The following is a 22,839-nucleotide window of genomic DNA, read 5'->3' as shown; positions in this document are numbered from 1 at the left end:
CCCTCTGTGCCACTTATTGATGAATTTTCTGATAAGGGTTAATGTTTTTGCTCCATATCTGATCCTAGGGAATATCTCATCTAAAGACTTCCCTCAGTTTTCGGTAAGCTGATCATGTTAGTCGTATTCTCCTGTTCAACTCTATTGTTTGATTGTCTTTTCCTAATTTAATCTCGTAGCCCAAATACAAATAGGGATAAACTTGTTCAATTTGCGTGCCATTAGCTGAAATGTTTTTGGCCGGTACAGTGTTGGCCATGTAGTGTGTTGTGGAAAAGTTAATTTTAGGGCCAACTCACGTACAAATGCTCTAAAGGTTTTGAAGAAGTTGACAGGTATAATCTACCCGGTCTGCAATGCAAAAGGACTATGTCGTCTGCAAACCTTAAGTTGTTCATCAGAAACTTTCCATTTATGTTAACTCCAATATTTTTCCAATTATTATTTCTTATAGCTCTTTATAATAAAGCATTAAATAGCTTAGGAGAGAGTATGTCTCCTTGTCTAATACCCTTATTTAAGGGAAATGTGCCTGAAATACCAATACCATTCTCCATAGTACATTCTTACTGTAGCTGGTGCAGAAGAGTTGTGTACCTATGGTCAATACTGCACTGCAAGAGCAACATAATTTAATATGACAATATTATCTCAAGAAAACTAAAACAATAGTAGTCAGCAAAGAACCAATCAGATGTAAAGTAGAAATTGATGGCATCAGTATTGAACAAGTAATAGAAATAGAATACCTGGGAATTACACTGTCTGGCTATTGAGACCTAGACAAAGAAGTGAAAGATCAAGTACAAAAAGCAAATAGACTGGCAGGATGCCTTAGTAACACTATATGGCGAAACAGACACATTAACACTAAGATGAAGTTAAGAATTTATAAAGTCAGTGTAAGTCCAATAATGACATATGCCTCAGAAACAAGATCCGACAGAATGGACGAGACCCGTCAAAATAGCAAGAGATAAGTCACCAATCGGCAGAAGAAGTATATAAGAGGTATTAATCCGCCATTAATCCAACAAACAGAATTGCTTTTAAAGAGAAAGAAGAAGAAGAAGGATTTTGTTACTTGTAGGTGGTCACTCGTTCCAAAGCCATTCCTAAATCCAGCTTGCTCTAGTGGTTGGTGAAAATCTAGATTAGGTACCAGTCTGTTTGAAATTATTCTCATAAAGAGCTTATATAAATAAGATAAAAAGGTGATAGGTCTGTAGTTTCCAACATCTCGTTTTTATACAATACTATCATAATGTCACTGTTCCATTTTTCTGGTATAACTCCTTTAAATAGGCAGGGATTTTAAAGAGTTTTTAAAGATTTTATGACGCATTCACCTCCTAGTTTTATCATTTTACTTACAATGCCATCTTTTCCAGTATTTTGTTGTTCTTTATACCTTTTAACGCTGATTTAATTTCCGCTTCGATGTGTACCAAGAGCAAAACTCCATTATCAGTGGAACATTTAATTATCGAGTGCCCAGTATATCGAAATGAAATAACCTCATAACCCCTTGGTGACAATTTAAAAAATAAGCTGACTTCCATGTTGGTTAAGCTGGCACATATTATAATGGATGCTATTTTCTTCTTCTTCTTCTTCTTTATATGTATACATGATTCTGTCTGTTTTTCAATGTGGCTCCAGTAAGTTGCCGTTCCATCGTTTTCGTGTTCTTCCTACTGATCGTCTTCCTATTGGGAAACTGTCTCTTGTCCTCTTTACTACTCTATTTGTTGTTATTCGGATTATATGATCGTTTCATTCTACTCTTCTTTTTCTTACCCAGTTCTTGATGATCTCCACCTTGCATCTGCGTCGTATATTTGTACTTCCAGATCTGTCCCATTGTATCTTACTATCAATGTTTCCAAGTGTTTCCATCTCTGCTGTTTCTAACATCCTTTTTGTCCTCTCTATGTCAGGTCTGCCTGAATTTCTTTCCCAATATTTTTATTTCTTTATATTGTTTCATTCAGACAGCCTGCGGCTTTGTTTGCTCTATTTACTTGATTTTCCACTTCAGTTTCGAGCTTTCCGTAGCTAGATAATGTAATGCCTAGATATTTAAACTCCATCACTTGTTGTATTATCTGAACATCTTAGTAAATTTGCTGTTGTAACCATGCATTTTGTCTTTTTTGGGGAAATTACTATGTTAAATTATCTGGCGGTTATATTAAATTGGTGCAGCATACGTTGTAAATCATCTTCACTTTGAGAGAGTAGTATTGCGTCGTCTGCATATCAGATTATTTTCAGTTGTTTTTCTCCCATTTGGTATCCTTTTTTTATTATTTCATCCATAATCAGGTTAAACAATAGGGGACTCAGAGAATCTTCCTGTCTTATCCCATTGCCAGACTCAATAGAGTCGGTTAGTTCTTCTTCTACTTTTACTTTTATTGCGTTGTTTTGGTAGATATTTTTGATCATTTGAATTATTCCTAGAGATATCTCTCTTGCGTATAGTAAGTGGATCTTCTTCTTCTTCATGTGCCATCTCCTCTAAGAAGGTTGGCAACCATCATGGCAATTTGCACTTTCGATACCGCTGCTCTAAAGAGGTCAGCAGAAGTGCAGTTAAACCAAGCTCTCAAATTTTTTAACCAGCAGAATCTTCTTCCGCGACTCCTTCTACCCTGTAAGTGGATAACGTCCTTTAATTTTAACGGTCAAATGCCTTCCTAAGGTCCACGAAACATAGATATGCCGGTTTGTTGTATTTTAATAATTTCTCTTGCACTTGCCTCACTCTATATAGCGTCGGTACATTATCTTTCCGACCTAAAACCTTGTTGTTTTTCTTCTAGTGTTGTAATTTTATTCAGTTTATTTGTTATCACTTTGGTTGTTAATGTTAGTGTTGCGTTTAACAAATTAATTGCTCTGTTATTTTCCGGGTACGATTTGGCTACATTTGTAAAGAGAGGTATTAGGATGCTTGATCTCTATCTTGAGGAATTTTGTTTTGTCTTGAGATTGCTATTTTATTTAACAACAATGCATTATGTGTTCTGTATTGTAATAGGCATTAATTTTCTAAAAATCTGTTTCTAGATAACTGTTTCTCATTATTCGTATTCTGTCTAATTTGCACAGGGAGCTTAAAAATACTTTGTAAATGAAAATATTTTTATTTCAGTAAAAAAAACAATAACTGATATTATAGATGTTTACATTTATTGAAAATTGAATATCGTATAACAAAAGATGCAAGAGGATGGATAAAATGAGAAAAAGCAGAGAAACATTGAGTGAAATAGCAAAAACGAAAAATATGATGTCATTATTAGACTTTAGACTAGGGTTTGAAGAAACAGTTTCATTTTAAATCATACGACAAGTTTAGAACTGCTAAGGTGATCGCTTTTTTAAGTCAATAATAGCTCTATCTTCTTTTCGCACCAATTATTAGTAAAGAAAGGCATTTACCGTGATTTATTTTATCCAGCCCATAAATTAAAGTATTCCAAACAATTATTTGGCAAATTAATATGTTTTATTGTCTAATAAACTGAATGAGCGACTACAATCACACCCTGGACGTTTAAATCGATAAAACCGTACTACTATTTAAGTATCTGGCTGAGTACGAGCTGCTCAATCCTAGATCAGACGGCGTCGACTTTGTGACTCTTGGACCTACCAGAATGAGGATGTTGCTGTACTTACCTGCCGATTGGTATCTCTTCTTTTACTATTCTTTCATCGTGTCTGGAGTGACCAACGTTTTGGGGGGTATATTTAAGACAAGATCTTTTTTTGGTGAGTACTATTTTTTTTTCTATACGATTTTTTTGTTAATTTGCTAGTTGGGCGGTGGCTTCTAATATTTCTTTATTTTCTTTGTCCAAAAATCGTTACCGGTAAACTAAATTTTAGTATTTAAAGTATTTGATTAATTTATTTTTTATTTGAATAATTTATTTTTTAGTTATTATAATTTAGTAAAGTTAGTAGATCGAGAAGCCTACATCGTTTATGAGTATTATTTGTTATTAAAATTTATTTTTAATTCAATTTAAATTGTTTCAATTTTCAATTTTTTACTTTTCTTTTAATTATTACACTTCAATTTTCTATATATTTTATATCGTGTAGCGGCTTATAAAATACTTTTTTTTAATAATTTCTATATTTTTCATATAATTCCTTCGTATTTATTGTTCTATTCATAATTTTTTTTTTGACTTTTATCCAAAATATCATTTTATTGACAGGTAAACTAAATTTTAATTAACAAGTTTTTGTGTTTGATTAATTTATTTTTTATTTAATAATTTACTAGAATTTGGAAATCTAAAAGCCTCCACCGCTCGTGTGAATGTTTTTTATACAATTTTATTTTTAATTTGTTTTAAATATTTATTTAATTTTCTTATAATTGTTACATTTTAATATTCTAAATATTTTGTATAGTAATTTTTTCGTATTTATTTTTCTATTCATCATTTTCCTTTTTTTATTATCAAAAATACCATTTTGTCGAAAGTAAATTAAATTTTAGGTTGCAAATTGTTGAATTTAATTAATTAATTTTTTAATTATTATGATTTACTTGAATTAGTATATCAAAAAGTCTCAATCGCTCATGAGAATTTTTTTATATTTTATTTTTAATTTAATTTCAAATTTTTCCAATTTTCTAAATATTTATTTACCTTTCTTTTAATTATTACATTTCAATTTTCTAAAGAATTTGAATCGTGCGGCGGCATGTAAAATATTTTTCTCAATATTTATTTACTTTTTACTAGACTTTGGAAACCTAAAAGCCTCCACCGCTCGTGTGAATGGTTTTTATACAATTTTATTTTTAACTTGTTTTAAAGATTTATTTACTTTTCTTATAATTGTTACATTCTAATATTCTAAATATTTTGTATCGTAATTTTTTCGTCTTTATTTTTCTGTTCATTATTTCTCTTTTTTTCCTTATCAAAAATACCATTTTGTCGACAAGTAAATTAAATTTTAGGTTGCAAGTTGTTGAATTTAATCAATTAATTTTTTAATTATTATGTTTTACTAGAATTAGTAGATCAAAAAGCCTCAATCGCTCATGAGAATTTTTTTATATTTTATTTTTAATTTAATTTCAAATTTTTCCAATTTTCAATTTTCTAAATATTTATTTACTTTTCTTATAATTATTACATTTCAATTTTCTAAAGAATTTGAGTCGTGCGGCGGCATGTTAAATATTTTTCTCAATATTTATTTACTTTTCAAATAATTTATCCGTATTTATTTTTCTATTTAATCATTTTCCCCAGAAATCATTAGGTCAGCAATTCTTCTTATTACGTGATTAACCTCTCAACGTTGAACATGGCCAAACCATCTTAACCTATATTCTCTCATTTTGGTAAAAATTCGTGCCACCTAAAGACTTCCCCTGATATACTCATTCTTAATTTAATCCTTTTTTTGTCACTCTACTCATCCATTTTGGCATTTTCATTTCCGACACATGCATTCGTTTTTCCTCTTTCTTTTTAACTGCTAAAAATTCAGTTCCCATACATCATAGGATGTTTTATAGAATTTTCCTTTCAGCTTCATAGATCTTTATCCTCTAGTGTTTTCAGAAGTCTATTTGTATTGTTCTTTGTAAGGGAAAATGTATTATAAATACGTATTTCTTTTATGCTGCAGAGGTCCGTCAGAAGGTCTTCATTTCTGATATTTTCATTTTATTGCTGTTTTATTCTTGGTACTATATCAACTATATCATTGCCAACATGGCGTTAAAATAAACCAAAGATTATATATTTGTCATCTGGGGTCTCGTTTGTTACAGTCTTAAGGTGGTCGTAGAAATTGTCTATTATGGTGGTATCTCTGATCTTTTTAGGTGCATATATTGCTATCCCACACAAAAGTTTGACATCCAGTTTGGTTCTTATACTAACTATGCTTTCAGAAATATATTTACATTTTTGCATTTGGTGTAAAAATTTTCTGTGTACTAACAGGGCTCTTGGCTCTGGTTTTTTTCGCAATAGCACTATAAACCATTAGTATCCTTTTCTTTTTTCATCATCTCTTTAGGTACTTACAAGCTCACTACTTATCAGTATTTACAAGCTCCTTTGTAATTTCCTGATCTTTTGCGTTTAGGTATCTAAAGACCTATCTACCTCATGCCTAGGATAGATACTTAATACCCATCCTAGATATTTAAAACTATTTTTTTTTCACAATCATTTCACCATCTGAATATATTATTTTATTTGTTGTAATTGCATCTTTAAATGAACATTCCAACATACTTTGTTTTTGTTCTACTAAGTTTTAACTCTTTTTGTCTCCACTGTTCCGGTTTTTCTTCTAAACCCTTTCCACTAATTCCTATTCCCACTATATCATCAGCATATATACGCACCAGGCAATCTTACTCTGTAGTTTCGTTGTTATTTGATCCAAAACTGATGAGAATAAAGAAGGACCTCACATATACATGTCTTACACAATCTTTACATATTCACCGGGGACTTCTTTTCTATTGAGTACCCATCACAAAATCTTTCGAGGAACTCTATTATATGCTTTCTCAAATTCAATAAATGTTTGTTTTCTTATTGCTGTATTTTTCCATCAGCTGTCTTATAATGAAAATTGCGTCTGTTGTTGATCTGTTTTGCACAAAGAAAAAATTGATAATCGGACATTTCGGTTTTTTCATATCCGTCTATTAATTTCTGTGTCCCACATTTTCATGGCGTGAATAAGTGGTTTTTATTTCATGTAGTTTGTACATTGTATATTTAAAGGAGTGCTTTTTTTTCAGAAATGGGTGATTCCAAAATGGTTGAAAAATGAAGTCCATTTTTCAGTTTTTTTTTTCTTTGAATTCTGTGCTATTTTCGTACATATACAGTTACAAAAAATCAAAATGTTACCTTATAAAGTAAAAATCATCTTTTTGACAAAAATATAATCAAAAAACGATGCAAAAAAAACACGAAAACCCCGATTTTTTTGCCCCATACTTTTTTTTTCACGGGGAAATAGGTATTGTCATTTCTCCACAGAAAAAAACTCATATCGTTCCCCTTCAAAATGATGTTTGGTAGGTCTTTAAAATTCATATTATCCGAGATAAGAGTTGTTTTCAAATTTCGCCATTCGCCATTTTTGGGCCATTTTATCTATTTTCTTTTTCGCAAACTAGTACTGTTTACTACTTACTATTACTGTTTTACGAAGTAAAATTAAGAATAAAGTGAATTATCTTTAAAACGGTATATTGTAGACGACACTTGAACTAATTTTAAGTAAGATATATGGTTGTTAAAAATTTTCTTCTTTTAATGATTTTTGCTAACATTTACGGCTCTATTGTAAATCTCTCATATTAACTTGTTCCTTGTACATTTAGGTATATACATTGCTAAATAAAAAAGAAGGCTTATTTTCTGTGCTTTAAAATGATTCTTTGATATTTTTACCCGTATTATTTCAAATTATTATTTTTTAAACACAAAACAAAGAAACTTGTGGAAAATCGGAAAATGAAAATCAACATTAGTCATAGAAAAATAATTCTTTTTTATGCTGCTCAGATATGTATAAGGCACCACTTTAAAGTACAGAAAATAAGGTTTTTATATTAAAACGTAAATTGTAATCGTTTTATAAAAATCGTAAAAGAGAAAAAAAAAAGGAAAAAAGAGAGAACAAGATAGAGAAGTGAAAAAACAAATAACACAACAAAAGAATAAAGATTGGAAAAGAACCTGCTTAAATATTGAAACGTACATAGGAGGTACAAGAACTTCGGAGTCATAGAAAGTACAGAGCGGATTGAAACAAAACTCAAAAGAAAAAATAAATTGGAAAATATACAGGACAAAGAATGGAAGGACTATTACAAGGAACTGTTAACAGAACAAAGACCACAATTCATCGGAAAATAAAACAGGCAAAGACGAAGCAGATCCCCACAACAAGAAATAGAAATAACAGATAGGGAAATGAGAACGGCCATAAAAGCAATCAAAAATAAGAAAGCACCTGAACCTGGAGACATCTCACCTGAGCTTATAAAGTACGACTCAAAAAAATTTCACCGAAAGCCATAAATGGAGAACAACTCCCAAAGAAATTGACGGAGTCATATATGACATCTTTATTTAAGAAAGGAGATAGAAATCTATGCAAAAACTACAGAGATATAAGCGTAGTATCATCAATAGGAAGATTATATGGGAAGATACTGCGAGAAAAGATGGAGCAAGCGATAAAAGGCAAAATCGGGGAGGATCAGGCAGACTTCACGGCAGAGAGATCATGCATAGACCACATATATATACTGAAACAACTGTTAGAAGAGAAAAGAGCAAAAAATACAGCAAAAAAGCACTTGGTTTGGAAACGATGATGGTTTCATGGTATCAGTCAAAATCTATTCTCCAGAAAACCTAAAAATTATTAATTATTTAAAATGTTTCATTTTGTCTATTTCTTTAAACTATTTTTGTATTTCTGATAAAATTTATGACAGAACCAAGTACCGATTTATTTGAGGAAAAAATTTATAAAGAAAAATAGAGGTAAAAATTATCAAAATTCGTTAAAAGTAGAAAACTTTGAAGAACCAAATCTTGCCTAAAATTAGTGTTAAAACCATCTACCATAGACCATTTTCGAGTCAATTGGTTTTTCTTTCTGTATTGTTTTTAAATTGTTTTTCTCATTAGAAAAAAAGGTTGTAAAAAATGGCCCAAACATGGTGTAAGTGGCGAAATCTGAAAACTTATATCTCGGATATTATAAATCCTAAAGCATTCTAATAAACGTCATTTTTAAAAGAAGGAAAAGAAGATTTTTTCTACCTATATTCAAGTGGAAAAAAGTTATGGGGCAAAAAAAAGTAAATTGCTTTTTTTCGTGTTTTCTTGCTTCGTTTTTTGAATATATTTTTGTGAAAAAAATTATTTTTGACTAGATAAGGAGACATTTTGATAAAAAATCTAATTTTGAATAACTTTGGTTAGCATTGACTATAAGAAATAATAAAATCCTTTTAACGTTATAGCTCCTTTATAAAGTACCTAATCAATATCATAGATTTAAACTGCCACCTGAAATATGCCTAACTAAATGGAAAATTTATGCCATTAAAAAAATCGTTTTATGTTGTTGTCAAGTTAAGAATATTGTTTTTAGTTTGTATTATATTTTGTTTACTTTATGATAATCGCAAAATGTAGTTTAATATATGTAATGGTTATTATTCATTCAAGCGATTAAAAAATAGTTCGATAATATTATTATACAAATTTATTATCGACCTGTTTCATGCTTTAGCACATTTTTATCGCATAATTAAGATAAGTCACCTACATTTTGTAGATATATTAGAGACGAATTATTGTCATTAATTATTCACCGTCTGGTTATTTGTTAATTGTTCATTGTGATTACATATGCATTCCAGAAAACAAATAGTTTAAGAATGAGCTTTTGAATATTTGCAAGTCGAGTCATATTAGTCATAATTAAATTTTTAAAATTCATCTTAACTTTTCATGCAGACTTTTTTAATAATGTCTCTATTTTCTACTTCTAAATTCCTTTTAGCCGCTAAGGCGTCGGATTTTTTGCTATGTTGGTGTATATTCTCTTTTTCCACTTCCTTCTGGTTCCTCGATATTATTTACATTTCTGTGGAATTCATCCCTCTGACTTTATCTCATAATGTCATTCATTCACCTTTTTTAAAATCTGTCTTTCCTCGTGTTGTATATTTTCCTCAACACTTTTATTTTGATAGCATTTAATTTACTTTTATGTTTCTTTTGTAATACCTATCTTTTATCTTTCTTACATTTGTCACTATTGGCATCTTAGTCGTATTATAGAAGTAGAAGGGACACAAAACTTGTATAGAAACAGACTAACAGAAAACCTTCTTTTTTTTTGTTTTTTTTTTCCCCGGTTTTTTATAGCGTTCTCCGCCTTGTTCCCAGTTTGCAGCTACGTCGGTCATTCCATTCGCCAGGGTGAAGGTTTCTTTCCGACATTGCCTTCTGAATGCCGCCCAGCCAGGATTGTTTTGGCCTTCCTCTCTTCCTTCTTTCCCTTGGCGTCCATTTTAAAATTTGGTTTGGCAGCCTGTCGTCGTCCATTCTTTTCACATGACCATACCAGATCAGTTGTTTCCTTTGAATTTCGTCAATGATGGTTGACTTGACTGCCATTGTATTTCTGATATGGTCATTTTGTATTCTATCAAGCCTTGATTTTCTAGCAGATCTTCTCCAGAAGTCCATTTCCAATGCAAGTAGGCGTCGCTCAAGGGATTTAGTAAGTTGCCATGTTTCGCATCCATAGAGCACTATACTTTTAAAGATGGAGTTAAAGAGGAGATGCTTTCTTTGATTTGATAGTTCTTTTGACCATAGCATCGGGTTTAGGCATCCTATCACCCTTTTTCCTTTCACGATTCTTTGCTCTATCTCTTTTTCGGTGCGCCCACTAATGTTGATTGTTGTTCCCAAATATATATATTCCTCACAGTTCCTGATTGTTTTATGTTTGTTGACCATTAGATCTTCTACTTCATTTCCGATGCATAAGTATTGCGTTTTGTTTCTATTTACAGAGAGGCCCCATTCTTCATATGTTTTAAACAACCCTCTCGTCATGAATTCTAAATCTTTCTTGTCTGATGCCACTACTACTTGGTCGTCCGCAAAATGTAGAGTATCTACACTCTACAGAAAAGCTAAACAGCCATAAACTAGAGACTAAAAAGAATATAGAAGAAACCTGGAAAATTATTAAAAAATGTATCCTACAAGCAGCGGAAGAAGCTTTAGGAAAAGAAAAGTTAACAGAAATAAACGGGAATAAAAAACTCCATGGTATGACGAAAGGGTAAAAGCATTAGTAAATGAAAAGAAACAAGTTTTCCTAACATACAAAGGAGTGAAGACACCGGAGGCACGAGAAGACTAGGTGAGAATCAGGAATAGAGTAAACCAAGAAATAGATAACATCAAAAAAGAATACTGCGAGAAATTTACCAAAGATATAGGATACGACCTTTGTGGATCCCAGAAAAAGGCGTGGAAGATGATGAAGAAGGAGACAAAAACAGAAATGAATGAATTTGTACGCATAGATAACATTACGGAGCAACAATGGACTGAGCACAATGGGGCGAACCGTACTCATCACAAATTGGGCATTCTTCTTTCTTGAACAAATGTTCATGAGAAAACTGGGTATGTCCAGGTCGTAAACGGGAAATAATTATTTGCTTTCGTCTGGATACCTCGGGTGGTTGCAATCTTATTTTTTATCTCCTGAAGCTTTGATGGTAAGTATTTCTATTTATAATTTTGTTTAAGAACAGATGCTTTCTGGAATATCTTTTTAGATCCATACTTACAGATTGGGGTGATATGGGGATACTGTTGTCGTTTATAGCTTCTTTGTCATTTTTGTCTGCTGCTTTGTTACCTGCTGTTCCAAAATGTGATGGAACCCAGAGAAACTTGTATCTTTAGTATGAAATTCATTTAGTTCTTCCTTTATTAGTAAAGCTAATGAATGCTGCGTGTATATTTTCCTGACTATTTTTAGTAATCGTGACAATCTGTCACGATTACTATTTTTTTCATCTTATTTGCATTCGCTTGTAGTATCGCTTGGTAAATTGCATAGAGTTCTTCTGTTAATATAGTTGCAGTATCTGGAATTCTATGTTTGAGAATCTCTGTGCTATTAATTATTGCCACTCTGGACTCCATTTTTAGTTTTAGAAGCGTCTGTATAGTATACTATGTAATCGAAATAGAAGTTAATTAAATCTCTGAAGAGGTGTATGATAAGATTAGGGTTGGTGCTATTTTTTTTGGAATTGTAATAGACTGCAATTAACTGTTGGAATTTTTATTATCCAAGGTAAAGATAAAGATATGTTTTTGATATGAGGGTGAAAATTGTTTTCAGTTAAGTAGGTTCATTGCATGATAAATTCTGCGGGAATATGGGAGATTGAACTTTAAAGAGTCGTTAGCCATGGATATGTCCAAAATGTTATTTATTGGAATTCTTTTATTTAGAGTTAAGTAAAATCCTTAGGGAGGTGTTGTGTTGGTTAACCAAAGGTTTTACACGGTTTACAAAGTGATACACGGCAGAATATATAAAAAATGCGAAGAACGAGTATCATGGACGCAGTTTGGATTCCGCGATTCCTTAGGCACCCGAGAGGCTCTATTCGCTGTCCAAGTGATTATCCAAAGATGCAGGGATGTTAACTGTGATATGTATACTTGTTTTATCGACTATAAAAAGGCATTTGATAGAGTAAAGAATGATAAACTTATAAACATCTTGAAAGAAGTGGGGTTCTAAATAGGAACTTAAGAATCATCTATAATTTTTATTACAACCAAACAGCCAATATTAAAGTGGATAACCAATTGACAGAGGCAGTCTCCATAGATAGAGGAATGAGGCAAGGATGCATTCTGTCCCCGGTGTTATTTAGTATATACTCTGAATATATCTTCGAGCAAGCGCTAGGCGAACTACAAGAAGGCATATTAGTCAACGGAATACGTCTAAATAACATTAGATATGCCGACGACGCAGTAGTTTTTGCAGATAGTCTGGACGGTTTGCAAAAAATAATCTCGCGTATATCAGATATAAGTAGAGAACACGGACTTGATCTTAATACGAAGAAAACAAAGTACATGGTAGTCAGTAAGCGCGAAATATTAAATACACAGCTTTTGGTTAACCAACATCCAATTGACAGAGTGCACAGCTACACATACCTTGGTACCAACATTAACAGCCAATGGGATCACTCCAGAGAAATTAAACAACGCATAGGAAAAGCGAGATCGGCGTTCATAATGATGAAGTCTCTTTTCAGAAGTCACGATTTACCACTTGCTACCAAAATCTCTCTCATTAGATGCTATGTATTTTCTACATTATTATACGGAGTAGAGACCTGGACACTTTCCGACGCTTCTTTAATAAAACTCGAAGCATTCGAGATGTAGTGTTACAGACGTATTTTAAGAATTTCATGGGTGGATCGTGTGACTAATGTTGAGGTCCTACGTAGAATAGGCAAGGAATGCGAGATTATTAACACCATCAAAGAGCGCAAATTGGAATATCTTAGCCATGTTATGAGGAATGAACAGAGATACGGCTTGTTGTAACTCATTCTTCAGGGCAAGGTATTTGGAAAGAGAGGACCAGGGAGAAGAAGAATATCTTGGCTTCAAAACCTGAGAAAGTGGTTTAATACATCGACAACCGGACTATTCAGAATAGCAGCAAGCAAAGTTAGGATAGTCATGTTGATCGCCAACATCCGGAACGGATAGGCATTGTAAGAAGAAGAAGATACATTTAGTTTAATTAGAGCAAAACCGCAAATCGGTACTTAGGGATCAAGTTACTAGTTTAAGTGTTCTTGTACGATTGCCATACGATTAACGTTCTTGCCTTTGATGTAAATAATTAATTCATCAGCATATAGCCTTGCCTGGACAGGTCTCGCAATGATTTTTATTATATTGTTTATTGCTACTAAAAATAGAGAAGGACTTATAATCGATTCTTGGGGGATTCCGTTTTGTTGTTGTCTAAGATAGGATATAGCACCATTCGCTCGAACTTAAAATATCCTTTGAGTTACAAATTTGTTTAGGTAGGCCAAAATATTTCCTTGATATCCCATTTTTTTGTAAAATATTCAATATAATGGTGTTTCCATACTGTATCAAATCCTTTAGTTACGTCAAAATAAATTGCCATACATTTTTGATTGCTTTTAAAACCTTCGTGAATAGCGTTTTCTAGATCTCTAATGTTGTCGTTGGTAGATCTGCCTGGTATAAAGCCAGCTTGTTCGATGATAAGTTTATCAATGTGTTCTAGGTTCTACATTAATCTTTTGTTGACTATTTTTCCATAAGTTTGCATAAAGAACATGTTAATGATCTTGGACGATATGATTCTGGTTGTAATTTATCAGATTTTTGGAAATGATTTTTGTGACCAAATAATATTAAAAATTTGGAGTAGAAACTCTTTTGTTTCTATGGAAAGTTTCTTAATAAATTATATTGGTATGCCGTCTGGTCCTGGTGAAGTATCTTTCATGCTACTAAGTGCTTCTTGAAACTCCCCATAACTAAGAGGTGTTAAAATATTCCTTTATACTGAAATACATACTGTTTTATTACAAATATTCTAAAATAATTTAAGCCCATTGTTTTTAGTAGGAACACTTTTCAAGTACACATTTGAACTTTCTTGAGATATTTACAAGTTTTAATTTATAATTTAACATGCCTAACGAGGCTTGTTACTCCCGTGCAAATTTCCGATTCACTCTCGTGCATATTCCCAAAGTCGAACGCGCGTCTAGAAGTATAACTTCAAAAATCAACAACTCGGATTATGTTATGTAAATTTTCATTTATTTTAAAATTTAGCATTTTTACGTATATTACATATATTTAATAAAATTAACGTGGGGTTTTTAAATGTTTCAAAAATAAAAAAGGAAATTCATATTGGGATTCGAACTTACAATCACCAGCGTGTGAACCAAACACGTAAAATATTTGCCAATTAGACATGACACAAACCTATTTCAAAATTGATAGTTCTCGGTCATAAGGTGATTTATTGAGATTATTATTTTGAAATACAAAAGTCTAAAATAATTATGAACATTTAATAAATAATACAAAACATATCACATAAATAATAATATTAATAAATATTATATTACATATATAAATATATAATATTATATATATAATATATATAATATTAAATATATATACAAAAGGAACATTTTTATTCTCGAGAGAGAAAGAGATAGAAAATATATCTTCTGTCTCTTTCTTACTCATTATCTTACATATGTAATGATTTTACCGATTCACTCCCGTACAAATTTCCAACGTGGAGCGCGCGTATAGAAGTATAACTTCAAAATGGATTACAATATATAATTTGTTTTGCTTTATTTTTTAGGCGTGTCTTATCAGACACATTCGGTGTATGTACTATGGTTTATTACAACGCTTGGGACTTACCTATATCCTAAGATACGACTGTCAATAGACTTGAATCTAGTCTTGATAACAGGACTGGCCTCGATTTGGATCACTGCTTTGTTCCACTGGTATCGTCGTTCACACCAACACCAATATGAAGTTAAATTATATGGGTTGTTTATGTCCATAATGGTTATGATGCTTTATCTCATTGAAGACGATTTTTCGAAGGTAACAATCTTTTATTATTTTTATAATCATAAGTTAAAAATCATTCATATTTTTATTTTTATTTAGATATTGCAATTTAAAATTTACCTAATAAATTCATTAAATAGAATTGATAAATATGATATAAGCAGCAAGTACCACCCATCAGTAGTTTACTGTAAACGTCATAAGTCGTCTGGTCATAGTCTGTTAAGTTTTCTTTTTAACTGATTTGTTAAGTAGTTCTCATATTAGATGGTTTTTGGTGTGATCTATAAGGTGGTGTCTTTATTTCGCAATTTGTATCATATAAATCGCGAATGCTTTTTAGATCCTCTCCCTTTTATTTATGTTATCTTCTTGGCGGTATCTCTTCATTTTTTCCTGTCTCTAGTTTTTCTCTCTCCATTCTCTGTCTCCTGCCCTTTGGAGGTCTTCTTCAACTTCTTGCAGTTACTTTGATCTTGGTCTTCCCCTTCTCTTTCTTTCTCTTGGATTCCATTCACTAGATCATTGTTTAGGTCACGGCTTTATCTCCTGCTCGCCAAATGTGACCTAGCCATCTAACTCTGCAATGCCTTATTTTATTCACGATGTCTTGATTAAGTTCTTCCTTGATCTCTGCATTTGTTCTGCTTCTATATTAATTTTGCTCTGTTCTGATTGGTCCCAATATGGTTCCCATAATCTTTCTCCTCACCATTCTTAAGTCTTCTTCATTTGTTTTGACCATCGTCATTGTTTCTTCTGCATTTAATAATATTGGCCTGATTATGGTGTTATAAATGTTCATCTTAGTTTTCTTAGTCAGTGTTTTGCTTTTAAGTAATCTTTTGTTTGCAAAATAAGCTGCTAATCTTTTTTCTTTAATTTCGGACATCTTTTCTCCGGTTTTGCTTATTTTAACTTGTAACTCCTATGTATTTGAAGTATTCTACTTCTTCAAACTCAGAACTTCCTATTTTGATTTTTTCTTTTATTGGCTTTTTCCCTAATCTTAATATTTTCGTCTTTTCTTGATTTAATCTTAGTTTCATTACCTCCACTTTTTGTTTTATTTCTTTTAGCATTTCTTTCATTATTTTCTTGTTATTTGCCATAATAGCAATATCGTCTGTATATGCGATTATTTGAGCACCTCTTGTTCTTAAATTTCTTTTATTTATATTTCGTAGTACATATTTAAGGCTAGATTAAATAGCGTTGTTGATAAGGCATATCCTTGTTTCATCCCTTTATTTATACTGAATTCCTATGTATCTGTATGCAAATTTTTGTAGTTCGCATTGTCATTTCTATTAATTTACTGAGTTTATGCGGAATTTTTCATTTTTTAAGTGTTATCATTAATCCTTTTCTTTTAATTGAATCAAATGCCTATTTGAAGTTTATGAATAACCAATTCTAATTTATATTAGTTTGCTTTTTCCATTATTTGTTTTATTGTGTATATTCCATCTATTGTGGTGTTGCATCTTCTTTGTGTGAATCCACATTAGTACTGTCCCACTATCTTCCTCTTTTTTATTATTGATGTCAATATTTTATATGTTGTTTTTAGTAACTTTCTCCCTCTATAATTTTCACAAATTTGTTGGTCTCCCTTTTTATGTATTGTTATTAATTTTTTTTACTATTGTTTCCTCCGTCAAGAGCTCTCCGAGCATTTTATTAACATTTCACGTTTTATGTTAGTTTTTCTGTTTTATTTCAATTTTAGCTTTTTGTCTTATAGTGGCAGCGACCATGTAGTGGTCTAAATCTACACACGCACCTCTAATCATTCTTACATCTATTATTTACGATTGTTTTCGTTTATTAACCATTATGTGATCAATTTGACTGTATTTTTTCTGATCTGGTGACCTCCTTATCTATTTTAGGGTGTTAAAATTTTTCTTGAGTTTATTTACCAATTTGTTCTTGTTGCTAGGTTACATATTCTTTGCCCATTGTCATTCGTGTTTTCGTGATGCTTTCTTGTAAGTATATGGCATATGGTATGTTTAAATCGTTAGGTGAAGTTTGGTTTGAAACAGACCAAGGGCCACCATATATCATTCTGAGCATTTTTTAATAGAACAGTATTCTGTTTATATGTCTTTCCATTATATTTGATATATTTGGCAAGAGACTTATCGACATGTAAAAGTTAACTTTTGTGGTAGGATTTTATAGTTCCGCGCATAATGTAGATATGCGCGTATTTCCTTTGAACTGGAAAATAATAAAGGCATAGTACATTCTCAAATATTAATACCAACACTACGAGTGCTTTTAGAGAAAGATTTTTTAGTTAGATCTATTACATGAAATTCTAGAATTGAAAGTAGATTGATTCATTTGTTTAATATAACAGATGAACAGAACACAGCCATTGTTTTCTGTTATTTGTCTAATAATATTCAAATCTATCTCGAAGTTGTTTTTTGACATGGAAATTTCTATTAATCTGTGTTACATGTAATGATAGGCTACCAATTTATGTTGTTGTATAGGATGGAATGATAAATTGTGTATAGTCGTGACAGTATGCGTATGAGGTTTATGGAATATGGACAACTTAAACATTATTAGACTTATAAACGAACATGAGACGACGTCATGTGACGACAAACTCGTAATGACGTCATCTTGTGGCGCTATTTCCGTGATGCTTGCTTTAGCACTTTACTTTAAAGAAAAAAAAAAGTTGTATAACGCCAGTATTGAAGCTTCGCTTTAAAATAAAAGGTTGACTTCAACTGTGTTACATGCTTTATGAAAACAAATGAAGACTAGAAAAATTCTGTCTATTGTGTTGGTTAACAGATCTGCAGTTTTATTTTTCACTGTTCTAACTATAACTCTGGTTAATCTGGTACCTTTTAAAGTTAATTTTAATTTGTCTTGTGTGCTTTTTTATAAAATTATTAAAAATAGTAGATACATTAACACAAGCTCAGGAAAAATTTGGCCCTAAACATGGAAAAGAACAAAAAATTAGTAAAGAAACGAAACAAAAAATGGAAGGTCGTAGAATGCTGAGAAGTCAAGGAAATGTTGACTGACAAAATATAACCAGCATCAATAAAGAAATCTCTAAAGCCATCAGACGGGATATTAGAAAATACAACAACGAGAAAATTATAAAAACTATAGAAGACAACAAAAGCATGAAAGCATTGAGGAGAAAAATGGAAAATGGCAAAAAAGAAATCTTCCAACTTAAAGACAAAAATGGAAATATTATCTCAGATAGACCAAGCATATTACATATAGTGGAAAGTTTCTATGAAACATTATATAAAAGTCAAGTTATTCCAGAGCTCATCGAACAACCGATACAAAAGGTACATAATGTAGGATCGGAGGATATACCAGATATATCACGAGAGGAAATTCAACATGCCTTCAAAAATATGTCTGCATAGTGAAAACATTCCAAGTAAATGGAAGAATTCGGTTACAATCCTCCTCCACAAAAAAGGGGATAAATCAGATCTCGAAAACTATAGGCCAATTAGTTTGCTTAACCACCTATACAAGCTCTTTACTCGAATACTGACAAACAGATTAGAAGCAAAACTCGATTTCTATCAATCAAAAGAACAGGCAGGATTTCGAGCGGGACACGGAACAAACGACCATTTGCAATGCCTTAAAACTCTAGTTGAAAAGTCTATTGAATATAACAGACCCCTTGCTCTTATCTTTGTCGCCTTCCACAAAGCATTTGACATAGTCGAAACAGTTGCTATCTTAAAAGCACTATCAGAATGCAGAATAGATCACAGGTATGCAAATATTATTCGAAATATATACGAAAATGCGACAACAACCGTTAACCTCAATTGCATGACTGAGAAGATAAAAATTGGCAGAGGGGTGCGGCAGGGAGATACCTTGTCGCCAAAACTATTTATAACAGTTATGGAGTACGCATTTAAACGGCTAGAGCGGGAATCAAAGGGTATTAGCATCGATGGAAAGATATTCAATCATCTCAAATATGACGATGATATTGTTTTTATAACGGACAACTTAGGAGAAGCCAGAGTTATGCTACAACAACTACAGCAAGTAACCCAGAAAGTCGGTTTAAAAATAAAGTATGGAAAAACAAAAATGATTACCAATCTCGTCCCCAATGAGCTTATAGAAATCGAAAAGTCACCCATAGAACTTGTGGAAAAATATGTGTATTTGGGTCATGAAATAAGGTTAACGCGAGATAACCAAACATGCGAGCTACTCAGAAGAATAAGTCTGGGTTGGGCTGCATTCGGAAAAATGAGAGACGTATTTAAAACAAATATACCGATCCATTTAAAAAGAAAAGCTTTTAACCAGTGCGTTCTACCAGTCCTCACATACGGAGCAGAAACCTTAACTCTCACAAAAACATCAGCCAAAAAATTGAGAAGGATACAACGAAAGATGGAGAGATCAATGCTTCGAATAAGCTTAAGAAATAGAATAAGATAGAATAAGAAACGAGGAAGTTCGTAGACGAACCGAAGTGGAAGACATTATCGAACATATTATAAGGCAAAAATGGAGATGGGCAGGACATGTTGCAAGAATGAAAGACGACAGTTGGACAAAAAAATTGCTTGAGTGGAGACCACGGGCGGACAAGCGAAGCCGAGGAAGACCCCCAACGCGATGGACCAACGACCTCAAAAGAATCGTGACCAATTGGATAGCAGAGGCGCAGAACAGAAGCAGATGGAAAAGTCTAGAGGAGGCCTATGTTCAACAATGGACAACTCAGGGCTGATTGATGATGATGATGAGAGCATCTTTAGGGGCATCTGAAATAAGCCAAAAAACGTTTTTTTAAAATGAAGAAATTGATTAACCTCGATAAAAACTGTGATTAATAAAACTGTGCTCGATATCTGCCTTTATTTTATCAAAGTTCATTTATTCGGGCATTCAACCTTATATCAAAATAAATAATAATTTTGTATTTTTATTGTAGGTTTTGGAATTATCTTCACTTGCGATTTCAGTAACAGTCCACATACCACAAGTCATCATGGTTCTGCGAAGTAAAAAAATCACAATTTATATTTTCTCGTACATGCTTCATTTGCTTTTTGCTAAAATATGTTTCCTATTGCACGCAACATGTGGACGTCCAAAACATTACGGACTTGATTTAATCCATGGAATACTTGGACTGCTATCGGTCGTATTATTCATCCCCCTATATTGGATCTGTGGCGTCGAGCTTGTTAAACATCCTACCATGGAAATTGAGACTAAAACAACCACTAAGAAGGTAATTAAACTTATTCCAGTAGGCCGACTATACGACGTGTGTAAGCTCGTGGCTGTAGTAACCCACAAAGACAAAATGTCTCAAACAAAAATCGTTCAACAAAAACAATCAATAATCGTCAAACCAGACATTCCAAAGCCTGCTAAAGAAAATAGTCCTGAAGATATGCCATCCAAAGAACAAAATAGTGTGACAGCCTAAATATCTACTTACAGTTCTTGACGACGACTTGCGCCTTTGATAACGGATTTTGGCATTATATATTATATGTTTGACATTATATATCATTATATATCATAGGCTTAAGTTTTGCTTTTTTACTTTGTTAACAATTATTGTACAACTTATGCGCTATTATAATAAGGTTATTATTTCCTTTCCACCGATGCCAACTATTTTATCCTAACTCCTTGATACATCGGCTTTATTATCATCATCGTAATTTTCTTTACCGTCCTATAAGTCAAATTCTTCCTTGATTAAAGTTGATTATAAATGTGTATCTGAGATCAAAATAATATTTTTATTTACAGGGACCAGGGCTACAGGCCTTGTAGGCCGTACAAGATCTTCCAAAAAATTGCTTTTTTCTCTAATGTATACCTCTAATAGTGGTATACTTCTATAGTTTTCGCACTACGTTTGGTTACCTTTTTGTAGATAAGATTATGAGATAGAATAGAGGAAATAAGAGCGTTATTCCATTATTTTGACATTTCTTTCTTATGCTAAACTGCTAATACCAAGCGGAATAATTTTCTTTCAGTTTTTTGCCGCTTTCTTTAAAAATCACTGTTCCCTACTTTTTTTGTTATTTTTCAGGTCTTTTATTTTTCCCCTTTTATTGTTATATTATTTTTATTAACTTTATTCAAAGTTGGTTCCTCGCACGTCCCTTTTTATCTTCTTGCCAATTCTCATTTCCCCCTAATTCCTCTTGTTGGTCTGTATTTAACAGATCTTTGAAGTATTCCGCCAATTTGTTTAATTATTCTGTAGTTTTTTCTAGAAGTAAACCTTTTTTGTTTCTGAAATGCATTGTATTATTCTTTTTAGGTTCCCTGGATTTCTTAACTTCTTGGTAGAAATTGTTTATCTCTTTGTTTATGTAGGCTTTCTCTAGTTTTTCAAATCAAAACTTCTCTTCTTCTGACCACATCGTTGTCGACTGTGTTTTGGGTATTTTCTCTGTATTTTAGACATATCTGGTGTAAATATCTCCACAAGGTCTTGTTTTTTACCCGTTCCAGTTATTTTACACTCTTCGTATTGGACGATTTATTTTTGGCCTTCAACTATCTCCACCTATCCTGTCTAGTGTTGACATCTAATCATGTCAATCGATTTGCTGTATACATTGAATGGGTAGAATGGTAGATTCCAGACTTCTTATAATATATTCATTTTATTTGACCTTTTTTGTCCTTTCTCTGTGCCCTCCTCTGACACACTTTAATATATATATAACAAGTTTATTACAACTGCCACCGTTTCTCGCAACCTACCTTCCAACGCTTGCGATCTTTCCAGTCATCTACTTGTAGACCCCTATCTTCCATTGCACCTTTTACTTCTTGTCTCCACGATCTTCTTGGTCTTCCCTTTTTCCTGCGGTTGGTGGCGATCCACTGTAACATTCTCTTTGACCATCGTTGATCATTCATCCTTTCTACATGGCCATACCATTTCAGCCTTTTGCATTCTATAGTTTCCAGGACGTCAATGTCTATGCCCATAAGCTCTCTGATTTCAGTATTCCTTACTCTATCTCTTCTAGTGAGTTGGCAACATCTTCTCCAATAATTCATTTCCATTGCTTTTAATTTGGAAGCGTCATTTTTATTTATTACCCAAAACTCTGAACCATGTAGCAATGCTTTCTATGATACTCTTGTATATCCTAATTTTTGTGTTTCGGGTGATGTGGTTGTTCCAAAGTATACTATTCAGTTGACGTATTGCTGAATTTCCTTGACCAATTCTAGTAGCTATTTCTTTTGTATTCCGACCATTGTTTGTAATGTTTACACCGAGATATTTATAGCTATCAGTATTTTGAATTTGTTTGCTTCCTAGTTCTAAGTGCTTTCCTTCACCTCCCACTACTACGTACTCTGTTTTTGATGGATTAATTGATAAGCCCCACTTAGTATATTCTTCATCTATTTTTCGTAACATGGAGTGGATATCATCTTGATCTTCTGCAAGTATTACTTGGTCATCAGCAAAATGCAAGCTGTACAGTGTATGGTCTCCAATTTTAACACCCATAGGTTCACATTT

General features: G+C 32.4%; 2 protein-coding genes across 2 annotated transcripts in view; one reads left to right on the top strand and one right to left on the bottom strand.

Moving 5' to 3' along the window:
• Positions 1-22,839, bottom strand: part of tow (target of wingless repressor) — a 552,940-nt gene that overhangs the window by 141,725 nt on the left and 388,376 nt on the right. The window lies entirely within an intron of this gene.
• LOC140433592 (uncharacterized) lies at positions 3,637-21,613 on the top strand. Its single transcript, XM_072521575.1, has 3 exons — positions 3,637-3,783; positions 15,055-15,308; positions 20,254-21,613. The coding sequence occupies exons 1-3, from the start codon at positions 3,669-3,671 to the stop codon at positions 20,755-20,757; spliced, it is 873 nt and encodes a 290-aa protein (XP_072377676.1). The 5' UTR covers positions 3,637-3,668; the 3' UTR covers positions 20,758-21,613.

Source organism: Diabrotica undecimpunctata, chromosome 2 (assembly GCF_040954645.1).
Source record: "Diabrotica undecimpunctata isolate CICGRU chromosome 2, icDiaUnde3, whole genome shotgun sequence".
Lineage (NCBI taxonomy): Eukaryota > Metazoa > Arthropoda > Insecta > Coleoptera > Chrysomelidae > Diabrotica > Diabrotica undecimpunctata.
The sequence above is the reverse complement of the archived record's forward strand: the minus strand, read 5'-3'. Positions and strand labels throughout refer to the sequence as shown.